This window comes from Diorhabda carinulata, chromosome 1 (assembly GCF_026250575.1).
Source record: "Diorhabda carinulata isolate Delta chromosome 1, icDioCari1.1, whole genome shotgun sequence".
NCBI classification, from domain to species: Eukaryota; Metazoa; Arthropoda; class Insecta; order Coleoptera; family Chrysomelidae; genus Diorhabda; species Diorhabda carinulata.
This window is the reverse complement of record NC_079460.1, coordinates 23518180-23539464: the sequence shown is the minus strand read 5'-3', so window position 1 is coordinate 23539464 and position 21285 is coordinate 23518180. Positions and strand designations below refer to the sequence as shown.

At 29.6% G+C, this 21285-nt stretch overlaps 2 protein-coding genes across 2 annotated transcripts in view; both read right to left on the bottom strand.

Moving 5' to 3' along the window:
- Nucleotides 1-434: 434 nt before the first annotated feature.
- LOC130891016 (hydroxymethylglutaryl-CoA lyase, mitochondrial) lies at nucleotides 435-1779 on the bottom strand. The gene is made up of 4 exons (XM_057795479.1): nucleotides 1578-1779; nucleotides 1387-1526; nucleotides 1210-1333; nucleotides 435-1156 (listed from the first exon to the last, which is right to left on the bottom strand). The coding sequence occupies exons 1-4, from the start codon at nucleotides 1635-1637 to the stop codon at nucleotides 515-517; spliced, it is 966 nt and encodes a 321-aa protein (XP_057651462.1). The 5' UTR covers nucleotides 1638-1779; the 3' UTR covers nucleotides 435-514.
- A 1778-nt stretch (nucleotides 1780-3557) lies between these two features.
- Nucleotides 3558-21285, bottom strand: part of LOC130896252 (RNA-binding protein 24-B-like) — a 50149-nt gene continuing 32421 nt past the window's right edge. Inside the window, exons 4-5 of the mRNA XM_057804217.1 lie at nucleotides 7681-7913; nucleotides 3558-7104 (exon numbers count right to left, since the gene is read on the bottom strand). Coding sequence (XP_057660200.1) covers nucleotides 6962-7104; nucleotides 7681-7913 — 376 coding nt within the window. The 3' untranslated portion in view covers nucleotides 3558-6961. The remainder of the gene's footprint in view (nucleotides 7105-7680; nucleotides 7914-21285) is intronic.

The following is a 21285-nucleotide window of genomic DNA, read 5'->3' as shown; positions in this document are numbered from 1 at the left end:
ACAAATTAGTGGTTCATTTATTTAAACTTCTATTTCGTGACCTTTGAAAATGGTGACCCAAATAAATTATTTTACATTCATAATCATATAGTAATTATAAAAGGTCGTCTATAATTACATGCAGTACTTTTTATACCTTTATAGTACATTAAAAAAGGTAACTACTTTTTTACGTATCCTTTCTTATAGAATCGAGTAAGAGAAAATTATATGAAGGAGGGAATTGAAATCCTCTAGTGCTATAAAAGTATCGCACCTAAAGGAAAGACCGTTGTCAGATTATTTTAAAAACACGTAAAAATTTTGAGTTGATGTCTGTTGATTTTTTTAATAAATGATGTAGGATAGTATACATCTTGAAAATTTTTGACTGACTTTAGAAATACTGTAGGTAGCAAAAAATCAAAGCTTGTTCACATAAGAAAACTACAAAATCTTTTGATATCTTTTTATTATAATAGTACACAAATATAAAAATAGTACAAAATATAAAAATAAATCAACAATTCTGACTTCAATTAAAGGTATACTTGGAATACAAAGCATTGTTAACCTTTGAAGATGGAGTTTTTTTGATAAAATCACTTATGTATCGACCAGCTTCAATCAATTTTTTCAAATCTATACCACTGTGAACTCCTATACCTTCCAACATATACACAACATCCTCAGTTGCCAGATTACCCGTAGCTCCTCTAGCATAAGGACACCCGCCTAGACCAGCTACTGAAGAATCCACCACAGTCAGGCCATTCTCTAGAGCAGTAAAAACATTCAATATGGCCTGTCCATAAGTATCATGGCAGTGTATAGCCAAAGTATCTGCAGAGGTTACTTTCAATACTTCTTTTAACATACTATCAATGGAGTTCCTAGTTCCTACACCGATGGTATCACCTAATGAGATTTCATAACAGCCCATTTTAAGTAAAAACTCTGTTAGTTTGGCAACAGTGGATGGTGCTATTTTACCATCATATGGACATCCTACCACACATGATATATATCCTCGCACTTTTACATTGTTTTTCTTTGCTAATTCTAGTATTTCTGTGGTTCTAGATAGACTTTCTTCAATTGTACAATTGGTGTTTTTTCTTGAGAAACCTTCAGAGGCTGCTATAAATATAGCTACTTCTTTTGCATCAACTTTCAACTAAAATTAATATATTTTTATGATTTATAACGGTTTTAGGATTAGAATCTTACAGCGGATTTCAGTCCTTGTACATTTGGTACGAGTACAGGATACGTTACTCCATTTTCTTTTTTAATGTTTGAAAAGACTTCAGCATTGTCACCCATCTGAGGTATCCATTTCGGACTCACAAAACTACAAAATATTAGTATTAGTATTAGTTATTTAATGAAATTTCTTATTAAAACCTTGTAGTTTCAATGGTTTTGAGTCCAGTTTTTGATAATTTATTTATGAATTCAATTTTAACATCAGATGGTACTTTGGTCGGTTCATTTTGCAATCCATCTCTTGGCCCCACTTCAACAATTCGAACAAAACTAGTGTTCTAAAAAATAAAATGATAAATGCGAATAGTTTCAAACCTAACCTAACATACTCTAATTTGATTTTTAAATACAGACTGTGATAACAATTTCACACTTAAACGAAAAGCCATTTCAGATCAAAATTTCGTAAACTGTTTAAAAATTAGTATAAGCAACGTTAACATAATTCTTTTATCACATTCTTATTATACGTAAACAATGACATGCTTTATTTCATGCAATGTATTGAATTAGTTCTGCTTACGTAGATACCAAATACCTACCTCATAGAGATTTTTTTTATAAAAAAATTGGATTCTAAATGTTATAAAGCGTGTTTAATTATATTATTATATTTTTTTGATATATATATATATATATATATATATATATATATATATATATATATATATATATATATATATATATATATATATATATATATATATATATATATATATATGAATGATTTGAAATCTTCGTTAGAGCTTTCGTCCATAGATGGCAGAAGTTAATACAATTATTATTTCTATAAACATATAGATGGAAGCACGTAAATTATTATGCATAATTTAAAAGTTTATTGGAAAAATTACAGAATAATTAAGTGGCTTTCCTCACAAACAGGGAATTGGTAAAATTAAATTTCATCACTAAACACAGACAAAATTTGGCCATGAGTATTGATCAACTGTTTTAGCCTTCCTAGTCCAACACGATAAACTTATAGAGAATTTAACAACTATGAACTTAGATCTAAGCGATATACGATTAATAAAAAATATCTATTACAATCAAAGGGCAGTAGTGCATGTTGAGGACATGGAGACAGACGAAATCGAAATTCAAAAGGGATTTCGCCAATGCTGCGTTCTTCCTCCACAACTATTTAATCTATATTCTCAGTTTGTATTTCAGAAAGCGCCGAATGAGAGACATGAGGGGGTAAACATCGGAGGAACATTAATCAAAATCTTAAGATTCGCCGATGATACTGGCTGAGAGCGAAGGAGATCTTCAAATCCTCTTAGAGAAAATCAACTGAGAATGTGAAAATGTAGGACTCACTATAAATATTGAAAAAACTAAATTAATGCTTATAAGTAGAAACCAAAATATTAATATTAACCCTATTCTCACATTGAATGGAAAACAAATAGAATGGGTGCAAATCTTGATGTAAAAATTTAAATATCAATTATATGAGAATAGTTTCCAGCCCAACATATGGTGGTGAATAATGGAAATATCCATTCTTACAGGAATCAAAAATAGTGGTGTCGTATATTTGATAAGGGATGCATCAAATTTACATAACAATAGTGCAAAGCACAGAAATAGCAAATTTCATGTTTTTAATTAATAATTTTATTCAAAAGGTAATTATAGAAAAAATGTGCTGTAATAAAAAAAGGATTTTGGGAAATTTATAAATGAAAAACAAATTTATTTTATAAATGTTTATTATTTAACTGATTATATTATAATATCTTACTTTTAGTAGAAAATAATTTAAAATAAAATAATAACAACTTAAGTACTGAATTCTCAAAATATTCCAAGAAAATTGAAATGAAACTCGACTAGCTGCTAACTTAAACGTTTCCCAACAGTAATATTAATTTGATGTGTTGAAGTGAGTTTATATTTGCCATAGTATTTGTAATTACAAGTGGAACGTGATATATAAATATAGTATTTTACAACATCAACTTAGGTACTAATCATATTACCAAATTCAAATGCTTTGTTTTACCAGTTAGGCCATTTATTTTGTATAATTATAAATTATATATATAATTATAAAATCCTCCTAAGATAAATATCCGGTATATTTTCATGATTCAACAAAGCTTGGAAGATTCTACACCACAATATTATCAGGGGAACGAGTCTTCTTTTATTGTGCATGAATACTTTAAAACAGTGTTATAATTTAAAATCAGTTGACCCTGTATTAAACTTTTCAGTACATATAATGAAGATTTATGTTATTATGTCATGGCAACAATGTATAAATTCAAATTTAGTAAAATTGATCTTTTTTTCACTTTTTGGTACTACCATTTATCAAATAGTGTTCAGTTTCTCACTGAGAAATATATATTTGATTTGCATCCTGTTACCATATCAATTTTGTTGATGAAATCCTGATTTAACTAAGTAATTGATTGTTGTAGTTATAGAAATATGGACTAGCAATAAGTTTTCAAACATATCGTTTTCATACTAAACCCACCACCACTACTACTGAAGTCACAATTACATTGTCTACTTCTTCCATGTTTCCATAGGTTTCTATACTATCCAAAGCATTTAATAGATTACTAACATGGTTTGAGAAAAAAATAGTTTATATACAACTTTTATTATAATTTCTTTTTAATTCTGTGATAAATATTTATAGAGAAAAAAATTATTGAAATTTAAAAATTTTGTAGGTAGTTTAAACATTTCAGTAAGGTCGCCATATTTATTGACGTCATAGGTATAAAATAAACACTGAACATATGATACAAAGTAAATACGACAATTATTCTCTCGGCTATTTTAAAATAAGCTTTATTGTTAATTTTGATTCATCTGAAAAATGGTATATAAATCTTGTTTTGTGCCAGGATGTAAAAATACCACAACTAAAACACCTGAAAGTTTTTTTTATGATGCCAAGAAATTCTAATATACTACAACAAAAATTGTTTGAAAGTTTTGGTCGTTTTGACGATCCTGCGAAATGTAATGATTTTTGTTACCAGGATCATTTTTTATGTAAGTATATTTTAATATTTCAAAGTTATAAAGTTTATTATGATTTCAATTTTTCACATGATCATGTAATAATGTAAGAACTTGACCTATAAAAGGTTTATTCTGTTTTTTCTTATATATGTATATATATGTATATATATATATATATATATATATATATATATATAGAGAGAGAGAGAGAGAGAGAGAGAGAAAAATGTTTTGTTTATACGTAATTTTTAAATAAAAACTATATTATAACAGCTCTCTCTACGTTGCTGCAACAATAACCTAGTGATCATCGAGCATACAACTGCTCAATGTTTTTATTAAACCTACGACGTCACAACTGAAAACTAATGAGAATCGTTTTCTTATGTAGTTGAAAATTTGAAATTTTTTCACTTTTAATTAAATATTTTACTTTCTGACATTATTTCATATGAAGAACTTGTAAAATAAACAAAAAAATAAATATTAAAAAAAAATGCAAATACCTGATTGTGTGTTGGTCCAGTGTGTTTAGTATGAATATCAGAAATTCCACAAGTGTAAACTATTGTTTACTACTACTATAACAACACTAACACCTACTTTGTTGAACCATATATAGTAAGTGAGTAATTGTAATAAACAGTATTTTTAGTAGAAAAATATCGATGTAAAGCGTATCAATATAGATCAAACTAAAAATTTAGTATCAGCTAGATAATTAGCAATTGTAAATGAGGCACTAGGCACATGGACGGACTTGCATATTTTTAGGCAATAGTGACTAGAGAGTCTGGTACGACTCCAACTATTATTATCACAATCTTGTGCAAGTATGTGGGGGGTGTTTATTGAATTCTTACCTGCGAATTTATAAAGTTCTTATAACTATGCTTTAAAATCTAGTAATAGATTAAATAAATTAATACTAATCTATTAGTAATGACTACATATAATATATAATTTGAATTTTTTTTAATTTCTTACTACTTAAATATTTTATATTAATTTTTTTGAATAAATATAATTTTTTCGACAGTTAAATATTTCTAATAAGATTGTCAGTCATAATTTAAGTACGGACCAAACATTTGACATAATCCAATGGTTTTTATTAAATATTTTTTTGTTGTTGTACTAGTTTGATAAGCAGTCAACATTTCTTTTGATTATGTCTTCTTCTTCTCTTCAAACATTTCTTCTATTAACCTCAACTTCAGATAGAAAAACTAAGGTCTTGCATAGGGTTGTTTGTTAAATTTCGTTTTAGGAATAATAAAACATATCTAGCAGTATTTGGAATACGTCAAATTTTCATAATGTACACTAAGAAGAATCTAATCTGTTTATACAAGACTCGATTAAATAATTTTTGGTATATAGTACCTAGCTGAAGTATTCTAATAACATTTGATCTACAAATACTACAGAAACATGTATCAACGATGTTCAAAAAGTTAATCGTCAACATCTTGGTCAAAAACAGAGACGTTTCGTTACATTTTTTTCTTTGGATAGAACTAAAATCTAAACTACACTTATTTTTTGTGCTCTATACAATTTTTGTAATCTTTTACATTTACTACTTAAAAACATTGCATATTTTGAGAGATTGTCTTCAAAATGAAGCAATTCGACTTGTCCATCTTTCCAGATGAAGCTTATGTCAATTCAATGAGATATTTCACATATCCAACGTAAATTTATTTTTCTTAATAACTAATAATAATAAGACTAGATCTAAGTACCTTGCGAGTCAATATACAAATAATATAACAATAAATCTACACACCGACACTACAATTAAAAAAAAATTGAGTCAGAATCTTTTTAACTGCATAAGGAGATGAAACGGACTAGGGGAAGCTGCACAATATTTAAAAGAAAATAAAATCAGAAAATAAAATATCTAAGAACGGGTCTGTTGATATTCATGTGTTTTATAATAATTTAAATGTGAAATTTGTGATAGATTTGATATTTTAGAAACCTTGTTGATTATATAATAAAGCTAAATCTAGTGCAAATGACATATTAAGAACAGCAGCTTCATTGTTCAGAAAGTTGTAGTATGAGTTGTATAAATTGTATTTTTAGTGGTAAATTTTATTGAATAGTTGTGAATTGATCGCTTGGTACCTTCACAACTAAAAGAAATAATTCTAAGTAAATTTTAATATTCAAAGTTATTGCACTTCTTTTGCAGTATCAACATAAACTACTCTGCAAAAGTAGAAGCAATTTTGAAGTCTGTTAATTTTTATTGAGCATTTATTTATTTTTATTAAATTAGCCCAGTGAAATTACATTAAAAAGTTGTATCTGACCTGCACAATGACATGTTTTAACGTCTAATTATTAATGTAATTCTACTGCACCAGTGGTAACTAAATCTGGAATTACTCTACTAAGAATAAATTAATTTATTTAGAAATTGCACCGCGTAACCTCTAATTTATGAGTCTTCTGGTGCAGTCTTTCGACAGATCCATGTAAATATCAAAAAATAAAAATATTTTTCTTCAATAAGAAATGAGAATTGGCAAACAGCTTTTTCACTGTTGTCCGTATCAAAAAATAGAACAAATTTTTCTAAAATAATTTTGAATATCAATAATGATATAATTTGTGATAGATTAAGTACATTTTACTCTCACTCATATAAGTCACTAAAAGGGTTACAGTGAATGTGTAATAGTTGAAATTAAGGATTTCATTACTGTAACCTAGCTTCTTGTAAGCTTTGAGCTTGAGCCGCCGTTTGGTAAGGGATTCCTGGGAAAGCTCCAGCTGTAGCAGTCGGTAGCCCTGGTGTCTGGGGTAAAGCCGCGTATGTATATGGCATATAACCGGCAGCACCTATAAAAATATTTTCAATTATCAAAATTTCTAATTAGGTACCAGGGTCATATAAAGAGTTCTGCGGAACGAATATCGAAAAGTTGGATAGGAAATAACTTTTTTTTGGATCCTTATGTATTGTGTTGGCAGTAATGTATGTTTTAATACGTAAACATGGTCATTAAATTCGAATAAAATTTGCAAGGCTAACTTTTGCATAATTTAAAACTGTCCAAAATATTTCTGTTCGATACATACAGTTGACAAGATAGCTACGTTTGTTTTCGAATTACTGCCAAATATTTTTGGCAAAGTAAGTATCATCAATATTACAACAATATTAAAGAAAATAAATAGCGGACGTGACAATGATTTCAGTTGATAAATTACTCGAAACATTTTCAGTGGGACTGCTCAATCAAAAAATCGGTATTTAATGGCATGAAAATCTATTGATATATCACAAACAATCGTATTAAAAAAGTACCAATAATCAATAAGTAAGCCAATGTAAATAAGTTGACGTATGAAGACTCAATTCTCTATACTTCTTTGACAATATATGTACTTATAAGGTTAAGTAGTACTTCTTACCAGTAGCTCCTGTATAAGGTGTATATGCATCAAATCCATTAGCGTATTGTCCAGTGTAAGGCGCTGCTGCTGCCGCAGCAACAGCGGCTGCATTGTGGTATTCATAGAATTGAGATGTAGCCGCAGCTGCGACCGCAGCTGCGTGTGTTAATTGTGTAGCTTGTAGAGGAACTAAACTGCCTGGTGCTGTAGCTGCCAAATACGGTGATTGATACACATAGCCAGGGGGCACTCTGAAAATATAAACTTTGATTAGGTCAAGTAATATGATTGATATGTTCCTACACACAAGCAACACCTTAAGACCAAAAACACCTTTGTGGCAGAGCTACGTTCAAGAAGAGTTTGAGCTTGTATTATCGTTAAGAAATATGTTAGTAAATGTTTTTAACAAATAGAAAATACCAACAAGTAATTTGATTTAAATAAATACTGAATTATCTAAAGTAATTGTTGATTTTTGGCTGTTTATTAAATTAACTAAATAATTTTTAAATCTTGTAGGGTTATAAACGAATTTTATTCGATGCAGAACATCACATCTTAGCGTAAAATCCAATATAGTTACAGAGGCAATACACTTACCCCTGATGAAAACTACCCCAATATGTAAACGGTAAATTCAATAGGGCGAGGGGACTGAGGCCAGAATCGGTCTCACCCACACTTTACGCATTAAACAGTATCAACCAAACAAAAAATTAATACAACAAATAGATTTGCTTTTTCAAGGTGAAAGTTAACTCGAGTCAAAGTACAGAGCTAGGATGTCGTTCCGACAAATTGTTGGTAGTATAAACAGGAATGTAGATACTGTTTTCATAACTATCATCAAGAAAGCTGAACACAAAGATAATAACACGCAGAATTAGAGATCAGGATGACAATCAATAGAAAGCTAGAGTCGTTATTAGCTCTAAGAGAAAGGGCAATAGCAGCTCAGTGATTTGCATAACGTGAAAGGATCCTTGGAATACGACCTATGGATAAGGTTAGCGTGGAATCACGAAAGGAACATGATCTCCATCGATGAATACAGGCTGTGTCAAGAGATACATTATAGTAGTGAGAGTGGAAAGGCTAACGTCTGTTAAGCGGTATGTACATCGTACTCTTGAAGTTTTGCTATAAGATGATTCCTTTACGCTAAAAACCACATTATTCCTCAGTTCAGGACATTGAACCTTTCAACAAAATTACTTCTAGCCATATACAATCAGACAACGTCAGTCTTGAATTTTTCTCCTACCTTGGCATCCAGGATCCCTGGATTTTCCTCTAATTGAAATGTGGGAAATAATCGGTAAAAGATTAAGGAATAATTAGGATATTAATTACATAATTTTACGAATATGCTTGGAGATGACTAAGGAATATCAAAGCTCCATCCATTATGAAAGTTTTTGAGCAAAATCTCAGATTACCCTCACCAGATTTTGATTATTTACGAATGTATACCAAATATTAACGGAATTGATTGTTTCATATTTTTTCAGAAAATGAGATTTAGAAATTATTGATGCCTCTTTGAGATTATGAACAACAAAAACTTTATTTATCTATCTATCAAAAGAATTTGATATACTTATGTACTTTTCAATATAATAAAAATATTAACTGTCGCTCAAAAATAATAGTATTTTTTACAAATTAAATAAATATATTTTATGGAATTAACATTTGTCGCCTTGGGCTAGCCTGGACCTGTTTGAACTTGAACTTGCATGAAGGGATGAATCTTCACCCTTCAAAATATAGCGTTTTGTGCTACGACCCACTTATAATGGGGTGCTGGCGTATATTAAGGAAGGAAAATATATTTGAGTCGTGCTAACATTGCATTTTAAGACTTATGCCTACTAACCTACAATTCTATTTAAATGATGATTATGTTTCCAAAAAAACAACCGAATAATTTGCCATTCGATACGATTTTCTTTTTGATATTGAAATTCTGGACGTAATTTCAAGAGTTCTGAATTGTTATTAAACAACTATTCGTGTTATTTAGTTAGTATATTTAAAATATCTGGCACTGACCATACAACAGAATCACCTTTATTTTTGCATCCGTAAATATTTTTGTAGAGGATATTTATTTGAAAGTATCGTAAACATAACGCCTTGAATTATAATACTTTTATTGTAAAATCAGAGTTGCTGATAAATTTAAGAAAAATTTATTTTGGCGAAAAATAAACATCGGAATTGAGATATTTATTTAATTGAAGTAGTGGCGCAACTAATGAAAGGAAATGTTAAGGTGTATGTATACATAATATATAAATTTCTAATTCTATAAAATCAACGTTTCAGCTTAGAGTAAATAAGAGTAAAAAATCCAAATTTAAAAAAAAGCCAGCTATACAAAATTAGACAAAAATTCATATTAGGATACTTAGATTAAAAATTTGGAGTAAATATAATCAAAATTCAATTTTATAAATATTCAACCATGTGTAAATCATTATGTATTACGTTAAATCTAATTAGAAAATACTAACAATGAAAATAACATCAATATTAATTTTTGATTGGCCTATTTATTTCACATTATCAGGGAATCGGGGCTACCTACGTGGTTGTGATTTTATTTTAAGACCGACAATAAAATATTTTGTTGAAATTTATGTGTAGATATAGAAATAAGCTACCTTCAAATGCAACAAATGAAGCGAATTCATTGTCTGACGCTACAATAACAATGATATGAATAGATATGTATTTTATTTAAGTAACTATAGTCTATTTTTATGTATGAGAGAGTAATAAAACCTAATTTCTAATGCAAAACTTAGTATAGCCATTATTATAGAATAATCTAAATTTTTCTTTAAATTTTCATAATGGTCCATAACCATAACCATAAGCTGTACAAAACAATAGAAAAAGGTTTGGATTGGTCAAATGCCCTGAGTATTAAAGATTACATAGCCGTATCTTTAGGGGGCATCCATTTGTCGATCAGTTTAGATTCCCCCCCTCCCCATTAGGTGAGATAGGTCTAGACCCCCCCCTTCCCCTTACGTGAAATTGACGCTAAAAATATTTTTAACTAAATTTTAATATCCCGAAAAATAATAAACTGTTGAGTATATTATATACAATTAAACAAAAATTCGAAGTAAAAACCAATAAAAACAAAACATTTTCAAAATTTTTACTCGATATATGGAGACTCACGAGAAAAGTTTACGTTTTCTTCGTTTATTCATTCTAAACTTTCATCCACAACGGTTGAATTGGTTGAATCCTGATTACAGTTTATGTATCTGTCCTTCCGCAGTTTTACACACGAAACGACATAAATTCCACATGTCTTACAACATCTATTATCAATAGTTTTATCATTTTCTATATTACTCTCAAACTGAATTATTTTAATAGCCATGATATTTATTTTACCTGGCAAAATAAATTTTTAAAACAATTCCTTTAAGAACCTCCCTCCCCCATTCTGACCTCACGTAATTAATGGATGTCCCCTCTCCCAATTTGCCAATAAAGGTTTTCATTCTTGATATGATTGTTCTTTCTAGTATGTAATTTCGAATGGTGTTGCGGGTTGAGGACTCAAAATGAAACTGTCTAAGAGTTTTTTAAAATGCCAACGTTTCGATCTTTATCAAGTCTAAAAATATATGTAACATTATAACTCTTATGTTGAGAAAAATAAACAAGTATTACTTGAAGATGATTAGGACTCAAAATGAAACTGTCCAAGAGTTTTTTAAAATGCCAACGTTTCGATCTTTGATTTGATCTTTATCAAGTCTAAAAATATATAGTACATTATAATTTAAACGTTGATGAAGATTAAATGAAAGATCGAAATGTTGGCATTTTTAAACACTCTTGGACAGCTTTATTTTGAATCCTCAATCCATAACACCATTCAAAGTTAAAAATTTTCTTTAGTTTTAAATCCAAGAATCTCTTCCCGACAATTTTTGGGTTTTTATATTTAGTCCAAATTGTATATTCAGTTTAATCAGTAGTTAAATTGGTAGGACACTTGGTGTTGGGATATCCACGATTTACAGAGTTATTCAAAGAGAGAAATGTGGCAAGTTTCCGCACGTGAAGCAAATGAATCATTCGAAAGAAAGACTTCGAAGGAAAGTACATGCGTTCTTCTTTAGAAAAGAATTTCCGACTGTAGACAAAGTTCTTGCCACGGTTCGAGATGATGACTACCCTGAAATGAATCGAAGCACTTTTGAAAGAAATAGGTTCCGATGGAAGAATCATTCCAGAAAATGTATATAATTATCTAAGAAAAGAAATGAGAAAAACAAGACGAAATAAATTTTTAGATGGAATATGTATCAACGAGGGACATATACCAAATAATGTTTGGCAAAATTAAACTTTTACAAGTTTTAATTAATTTATCTACTGGTTTCAATCCACCAATGGAAAGGATGATAATAGTACACATCGACAGTTCAAACGGTTTTGTTAAAGTTGATTTATTGACTTTTGAATCTACTCATACCGGTGACTACCATGAAGACATGAGTCATAATGTCTAATAAAATTGCTTACAACCAAGTTGTTAAAAAAACAGAATTGGCCAAAGTTCTGTGAGAACAGAACTGTCTACGTCTATGCATTACGAAATCTTTATTATTTTGATACTCTCTGAATAATAAAAATAGACTATAGGTAATGAATAAATAATAATTTTTTGTTTCTAACCTATAAAGAAAACAAATGATAATATAAGTATCCTCAAAATTTGATTTATTTTTATAATACAAAAAAAATTTTAAAATGTGTTCTAGGGTTTGGTAGGCGAAAATATCACTAGCTGTAAGATAGATAGAATGATAAGAAAAGAGACAACGAGAGATCAAAAGTCGTCGCAAGTAGATATTGCCAAGTCTATTTTCGTCGCCCTATTTAACATTGTTTGCGCGTTTTGACTAAGGCATTATTTTTAACCATAGAATCACACTCTTCAGTGTCTACTTACAAAAGTTATAAGCCGTGTAAGTACGATATGTAGGTACCACAATTCTAATCATTCATTAGTACAAAGTACACATCTATTTTTTATAAACAAAATTGTGTTCTATTTTTTGAATAACACCGTATAAGTTGAAGCGTTGAACTAAATACAATAAGACAAGTAAATCAATTACATAATTTAAATGAACTTTTATCCAGAAATAAACAGCTAGTATTTTGTACTCTCGTCTGCCAATTTTTACAGTCGGAAAAACGTGCATACAATGTGTCCATCTAACTTCGCAGCATGTGGGATACTGTTTTTTTTTTTAATAATAGTGAAAAGTTAGAATTTATATAAAATAGTCTAAAATCTAGGGTGCCACCATGAGAATTTTTTCAATAAAATACGAGGGATTTTCAAAAATATGAACTTTGATCACAAGTATCTTTTTCTGTAATATCCGGAAGTTTCATTAAGAACATTTATTCAAAATTGTTCAAATGTCTACAAAACGATGTTTTGATACATACACAGTCGCTATGATATTTAAACGTCAAATAGAATTTGAAAATAAGATGAATTCTAATGACGATCGTGATGGTATTAAAGGAAAAAAGAAAATTGTGCTAAACACATCTGGTTGTTCATTACTTTTGGATTTTATGTTTCAATATACCCACCTAGACCTTCAATGCTTTGGTTTCAGTGATATTCTGATTTATGGTTGTTTTGGTTGTAGATAGGGAGCCAAGTCTGACAAATATGGTGGATATTGCAACAGTTTGTATTGTACTGATTTTCGCTATGGAAAAGGACTTTTCTCTTAAATAAACCAGGTCTTTTTTTACGAATTTTCAAATCGTATTTATACAATAATATTCTACGTTGTTTATTTTACTATTGTAGAGAGAATCTATGAGAAAAATTCCCTTATGACCTTTTCCTCTACTCTCCCCACTTATTGTTTTTATTCAGGAGGTAGTATACCCACAAAGTTGAGAACGAAAAAAATTTATAATGGTTTTCTTTATTTTTATGAGAAGCTTTTTTTAAAGCATGTATACGAATGAAAATTTTAATATCATGGTTGCAATTTAAACTTTACTTTTTTTTCTATACGTTATGAAGTTAATAAACACACTGTATACGTATATCTAATGTTTTTATTCAATAAACAATAAATCAAATCGAAATCCGCCAATGAAGCTTTCAAACACAATTAAAAATCAATTATTCAATTATTTTTAAAGGGGATATGAAAAGGGTCAGTTGAAGAATTGATTATTCAACATTCAATGTGGGAAAGCAAAACTGGATAAATTATTAATTTAGATAATTATACATAATAACAAAAATCGCAAAACACGTTCAATTTGAATTATAACTTCACATTATTCAAGGTGAAAATGTACTACCCCTATTTTCTAAGAAAAAATATGAACTTTTGATATATCGTTTAAAGGATCATTATTCAAAAATAATTTCAAATTTATTCGGCTTCTCAACTGTATATAGCGAGTTCATCAAACAGGATTAGTAACTATGTGATGTTTAATTAAAATATTTACAGGGTGTCCCGCATAAAAACCGATACGGAGCAAATGCATATTCGGAAAAAATTATTGTCTTTGCAGTTTTTTAAGTTAAAAATATCAGTGAGTTGATTTTAAAAAAATATTTTCATACCATAGATAATTTAATCATAAAACTTTTTGTACTATTATAATTTTTCATAAAACTTTGTCATCTGGGAGAGAAATAATGTTATTTAAAAAATTTCAATAAAGTCAAGAGTTGGCTATGAATTTATACATTTGACAATTCAAAATTTATGGCGATGTTATTGGTGTTAGGTTTTGGTGAAGGAAACTGTAGAAGAAGCGCGAAAGATTATCAGAGGAGGTTTCCTAATCGCATGGCTCCTCTCAAAGAAACATTTTTTAAGGTTGACAAACAGTCTCGAGAAACAGGAAAGTTTAATTAATCGAGAACGTCCTGATCAATGATTATGCGAGATGAAAAGCTTATTTTGGATCCCATTGATGATCAACGGTATATTAACACTTGAACTTTATCTAAATAGAGTTGTAATTCAAGATCATCAGTACACTGAACTGTTTCCACAAATATAACAACAAGAATAACCAAATTGCAAATGATCAAATTTGATGTATAAATTCATAACCAACTCTTAAAAGCCGTGTAACTGGGTATGCAACCTGGTATAGAGCTCATATCGTCATTTTTTGGGTTCTCCTATACGTCTCTGCCCTGTATGTTACAGATATTCATAGTTTTTATGTTAATTATTCTGGTTTTACTTTTTGAATATAATTATTTTGAAAATTTTGTTCCAGACTATTTGCCTCTCGTATAATCGATTATTACCAATAATTAAAAGAAGCTCACATTTGTCTGCCAATCAGATCTAAAAATTTAACACCTATTATTTACCTCGAATAGAATTATCTTTAATAAAAATGTGCTTAGTAAATAATATTTTGGTTTCTAAACAGAGATAATCGAATTTGTAACTTGTCAACAACAATATTTACTTGTTATCGTATTTATCGGACATTCCAATAATCTAGTAACTTCAATTATTTCAAATATAATTATTCATTAATAAATTATTAGATATAATTGATGGATTTTGTATGAAACTAACACCGGAGTGAAAGAGAAAATGTTTACAATTTTGGAATCTTAACGAAACTATTGTTTCATTTCATCCATTTGGTTAATGCTTTTCTGCGGTATTTAAGCAGCAATCGTTATTTTAGATATCTGGAAATTGAGATATTTTTCACGAAAAACCACAATTCCAATATCTTGCTACCTAGCCCCCTGGTTGATCTAATTCTTGTAACTATTTTAGCTTCCTGTTGTTTCTTTTATGAACTGTGTAGAAATAACTTGTCTTGATTCTTGCCTCTCTTTCATCCATTCATTTATCTTTTCTGTGAATTATTAATTAAAATCCATGATTTTAACCATTTGAAAAGCTTGTACTTACATTACATTACATGTAGTAGCAATTCAATTCATTCATTTTAACCATTGCAATAATAGATGTGTTACCCGGTGCATTGTCTTGATGAAACAACATTTTTTTCTTAGCCAAATGCGGCCGTTTTTGTTTGATTTCTTCGTTCAAACGTTGCAATAAGTTTGTATAATACTTGCCACTGGTAGTTCTTCTTTTTACAAGATAGTTGATGAAAATTATTCCACGCGTATTGCAAAAACCGACGCCATGACCTTGCTTGCAGATGGAATGGTGTCTACCTTCTTTGGATCTAGTTTTCCCTTTTCATTCCATTGTTTTGATTGTGATGGACCCATGTTATGAAACGGCGTGTGAAACATTGCCAAACACTCGATGGAAACATCTTCACGTCGCTGTTTTTGTTCCATTGTGAGCAAACGTGTGAATTTTCTTAAATATTTCTGAAGCCGTCACCTCATTTGATCGACCACTGCTTTGCTGGTATTCGCATGTCTTACGTCCTCATTTAAACGGTCTTTGCCATCTTTGGAGCTGGTTTTCCCTCTTCAATCTATTGTTTTGATTGTTTTTTGTTTGAGGTGTGAATTAATGGACCCACGTTCCATCCATGGATATGTTATGGCGCAAAACTCTATTTCTGTGTAACATTGCCAAACATTCGATGAAAACATCTTCACGACTCACGACGCTGTTTTGTTCTATGGTGAGCAAACGTGGCAACCATCTTGTGCACACCTTTCTCATGTCCAAATTTTTAGTTAATATAGGATGTATCGCACTTTTTGAAATCACCACTATGTCTGCTAGCTCGCGCACTCCCAGTAGACGATTATCCAGTACTACTTTGTGGATTTTCTTCAACGTTTCTGGATTCGTCACTTCAATTCGCCGACTACTGCGATGCTGGTCTTCGTTTAAACTCTCCTACCGAATATTTTACTGTTGATAACGAAGAATCAGCCTCACCCAGAGTAATATCTAGATCAATTTTCATATTGGTTGGGCTAAAGCCTTTCAAATAAAAATATTGTATCATTTAACGATGACCATGTTTACAAATTCACTCAAAACGTTCATCATTGATGGCTGCTAAGCAAATACTTAACAACCTAACCTAACCTAACGTGGCCTCTTCAGATATGATATTGTTCAAGCAACTACCGCCATCTCTAGGTCTGGCCAGTGCTTACGGAACCATACTCGTAATTGTATCTAGATCGTCTAATTTGGAGTTGATTGACATTTGGTTATCAACGATATGGAAAACCTCGGCAATTTGAATATTTCAAAATACTTTTATGCTTTAATTAAATCGATCAAAAAAATTCGAATTTTAATACAAAATTCAACTATGATCATTACTTCCATTTTGAAAAACAAAAAATACTTATTATTTATTAAATTTTAAACTAAGATATTTATATAAATTTTTTGTCGATTTGGGAATATTTATTACATCGAGTATAGAGCCTCAAAATGAAACTACGTTATTAAATGGAGATTTTCTATTTTATATTTTATAAATTCGTAGTATTTTTCACATTTTCCTGAAAATTTCATTTAATTGTAATAAAAATGATTTGGTCATAAAAAATACTGAACAATTGTGTCAATTTGAGTCCGGGTTAAAGTTTGAGAACAAATTATATTAAACTTATTCAAATAAAAAGGTGGAACGTAACAATAAAATTTCAAGCAATCAAATAAACTAGTCTCAGAGGAACTCTAGTTATTCACTTAACAAATAAATGTGAAAGTAATGTAATTAAATTGTCTCTGGTCCAAATACCCATATTATCAATATTAGAATATTCCATTATACCCATACGTAAACATTTCCACGCTATAATAATTTTTCATGTGTAAAAATCAATTTTCCTGACATGCAAATGGCGTAAAAGGATTTAGAGTGAAACTCCATCCTAATATATATATTTTGTTTTTTATTTTGACATTTCGATTTACTTATCTACCATTAATTACTTTTTCAATATCCAGTGAGTCACATTCGTTGGTCATTATCAGAAAAAAATTACGATGGTCGATGGAGTAGGCGGTTCTAATATACCCACAATTAAGGGAGGAATATGGATATCAGTTCCCATTAGACTAGGCATAATCTATTATAAATTATGCCATCTGAAAATCAGATTATTTTCACAGTAAAAGTGATAATTACAATTTAACTATTGTTCTGCTGAAAAATAACTACTTATTTCATTTTTTTTTGATAATTTTCTGTGAAAAAGTGTGAAAAAGTATTGCAGTTTTCTATCGATTTTGACAGAATTTCTAGACATTCATCACTATAAGACGCACAACCATGACGAAATTCTGCAATCAAATCTCTGATTGTACTTCATTACCAAAAGTTGCACGAGGCTATTCTATACATTGTTGTTAAGTAAGTTCTTTTTTAAAATAATAAAAAATCATCTAACGCAAGCCTCAGGTGATTTTCACTGTTATACAAACTTGATTTTTTTAAACGTTCACTATCAACAAATTACTCAGTCAATGTCTAAAATTCAACTGACTTCGCAATGAAAAACGTCATTTATTACAAATACAGTGGTGTCACCACTCATTAACGCCACCTATTGGTTGATTATATTAATTTAGTAGCTCGTGGCCATAGATAATTTAGTAAAATTAAAATAATATACCAACAGCAACATGTACTGTCAAAGTTTCGCTAATAAAAAGACATAGAACGATATTTTGAAGCTAAACCAAGTCTATTTGGGTATAGGTTTTGTTTGTATGATAGTATAATTTCCAGTCAATGTCACTGTAAATAAATTAAGGGACTAAAATCAAGGATAATTGACAGACACAGAGATTCACTTCTTGAGCATTAGTGCGTGACAAATTGTTGGTACGGGATATTAACTGTTGATTTTATTTTTATTCAACAATTGTATACGGCTGCAATTCGTCATTATAAAACTATAATGTAATTTAAAATGACTGCCCAAAATTTAACACGAATGTAATGATGTCAAAAATTAAATGAAATCATATATAAAATTCTATAATGAGAAGGGGAATTTACTTATTTTTTATTTCATAAACGTATAAATACCAAAAAGTGTATTCAAACGTTTATAAAGTGCTCACCGTAATAAATATTGACGTGCGGTGTAAATACGGGGGCCATCAAAAAATCTAGAACAGCGGCCGTTGAATACACATGCATAGAAAGAGCTCATCAATAATTCACGTCAATATGGACGTATACGTGAGGGAAATGAGCCTTGGCAGGGGAGAGTAAAAGTGCTTTTATTACAGTGAAGTAGTCTAACAAAAAGTGAAATGATAATTTTATAGCATTAAATAATACAATAAAAAAAAGAAAAAGAAGTGATTCGACGTTAATTGTAAAAAAAGTAAGAGAAGAAAAAACAAGAAAATTCTGAAATAAGCAAAATTTAATTCAATAAAGTAAGTCCAATTACGTTTGAACCAAACTAGATTAGATACAAAGTAAGCGTTATGATAGAAAAGATTTGGGGGGTAATACCATAAATGAGGAGAAAAAGGGAAAAACTTGAAAAAATTATATACAGAAATCCTTAATATTTCGAATATAGCATATTGTATTTTATGGTTTAACATTCAGCAAACTCTTTGAGATCTTGGTAAAACCATTATTTGGAATTACATTAAAAAAATTGTCGTTTTGCATGCACTCGTGTTTTTTTTTGATCACGTTTTAATAGAAATTACGAAAAATTGAAAGAAAGGCTTGAAAAACTTATTTAGAAATATATAATACTCGAAATATAGCATATCGTATTCTATAGTTTCAATCCAATGTTCAGCAAGCTCGTTGAGACCTTGGTAAAACAATTATTTGATATTAATGCAAAAAAATGTCGTTTTACATTTTCACATATCCTTTGGATTCAAATTTTTTCCCATGGATCTGAATAAATAGAAATCTGTGGACTAAATGCAGGATATTATAAAATAACTAGCATTCAGTTCATCATCACCTTCAATAATGAAATCGGGGTCGGGATCATTGTCATCATCCAATAGGCTTCCTGAACTATCATCATCACTCTGTCATTGTGCGCTATTGATAAATATAATAAGTCACATATAAACAAAAACTTACAACTTGAAAAACACTCATGGGAATATCACAGTGGGGTCCAGCAGACCCCAAGAAAGGATATTTTCTTTCTAGACAGGATAGTACCAACTGAATTTAGATAGGAACGAAATGTCACTAGAATCTGTTTTATCAAAGAAAGACTTTTGTGGTCTATTGGATCCCAGGGTTATAAACAAAGGTTATATACAACTATTTCCAAAAATAACTTTTGAATCTAAGATAAATGGGGTACCAAAACTTAAAATATGTACTTATAAATTTTTTTGTTGCGTTTGCAAATATCATTTTATCATGAGATTTTTTTATGAATAAAATTTTTCCCTGATACTTATAAGGCTTAAGCATGGGTTTTAGTAAGTTAGTAAAATGTTTACCCATATCACTACGTCAAAAAAAAAATATTAGTAGGTAAAAGCGACCAGTTTCATCGATATTTTTAAGAATTAATAAATTTAACCATAACAATCTTTTTATTGTTCAGTACGTAACCCGTTTTTCTTGTAAAATAATTTCATATATTCTATTCTAAATTTTATGACTTCCTGTTGTTGGTTTGTTGTATTTCAGTACTAATTTGGTTTCCAGACTCTCTAGCTGATATATCGAATGTATTCCAGATATACACTGACCGACACAAAAAGGGGCTCACCATTATTATTAATACACGTAAAATGAGCCAATAGTTTTATTAACAACTTATGCGTTTGCTTTTAAACATTGTGCTGCAAAAGTTCTTAGAATATCGGAACCACTACTGGAAAATCTACGGCCTGGAACAGGACCCTAAATATGTAATAACATGGTTATTAGATGATAGATGATCATCTGATTGATGCCAACTAATCAGTACAACATTATACTGAAGAGACATCCCATGTGCTTTACTTTTCACTTTATCACGTTGCCATGGATATATATGGATTCGATTGTGACGTTTCAAATATTTAATATTTCAAAATGTCACGATTTTGACTCAACTTTTCTAACTGAATTGTTTTTGCTCTGGAATTAGCAAACAATTTTATATCTGAATAGCTCTCGAACATTGATAAATACTCAAAAATTTTATAACAACATTGATAATGCTCATTAACGATCAAGCAGTGGTTTCCAAAAATATTGCGGCCGTATTCAATCGATTCGTCACTCAAGCGTTCTAGTTTTGATACAAAAACACACTTGATTTTTTAAGGGTTATCCTAATACTATTTCACAAATTGTGCTTTAATTGGGCTTATCAATAAAATATAATTGTATTTTGTTGTAAGTTTTTTTAACCAAACTGTCTAATATATATATATATATATATATATATATATATATATATATATATATATATATAATGTATTATAGCTCGTGCTAATGGCCGTACTTGTCACATGCACAATAAATTGAATAAAAAAAAATAAAATCAATAATAGTTATTTTATAATTTATGAAGTTGACGTGTTCAAAATATTTTTTTACCCTTTACATTTGATGTAAAAACAATTTTCAGTTTGATTTTTTGGGAAA

Bases quoted from the DNA above. Each gene is read 5' to 3' on its own strand.
- LOC130891016 (XM_057795479.1), bottom strand. From the start codon at position 1,637: ATGGCTTTTCGTTTAAGTGTGAAATTGTTATCACAGTCTGTATTTAAA. The intron at 1,527-1,577 runs GTATGTTAGGTT...TTTATTTTTTAG, and splicing joins TATTTAAAAATCAAATTAGA to AACACTAGTTTTGTTCGAAT. The intron at 1,334-1,386 runs GTTTTAATAAGA...AATATTTTGTAG, and splicing joins AAAACCATTGAAACTACAAG to TTTTGTGAGTCCGAAATGGA.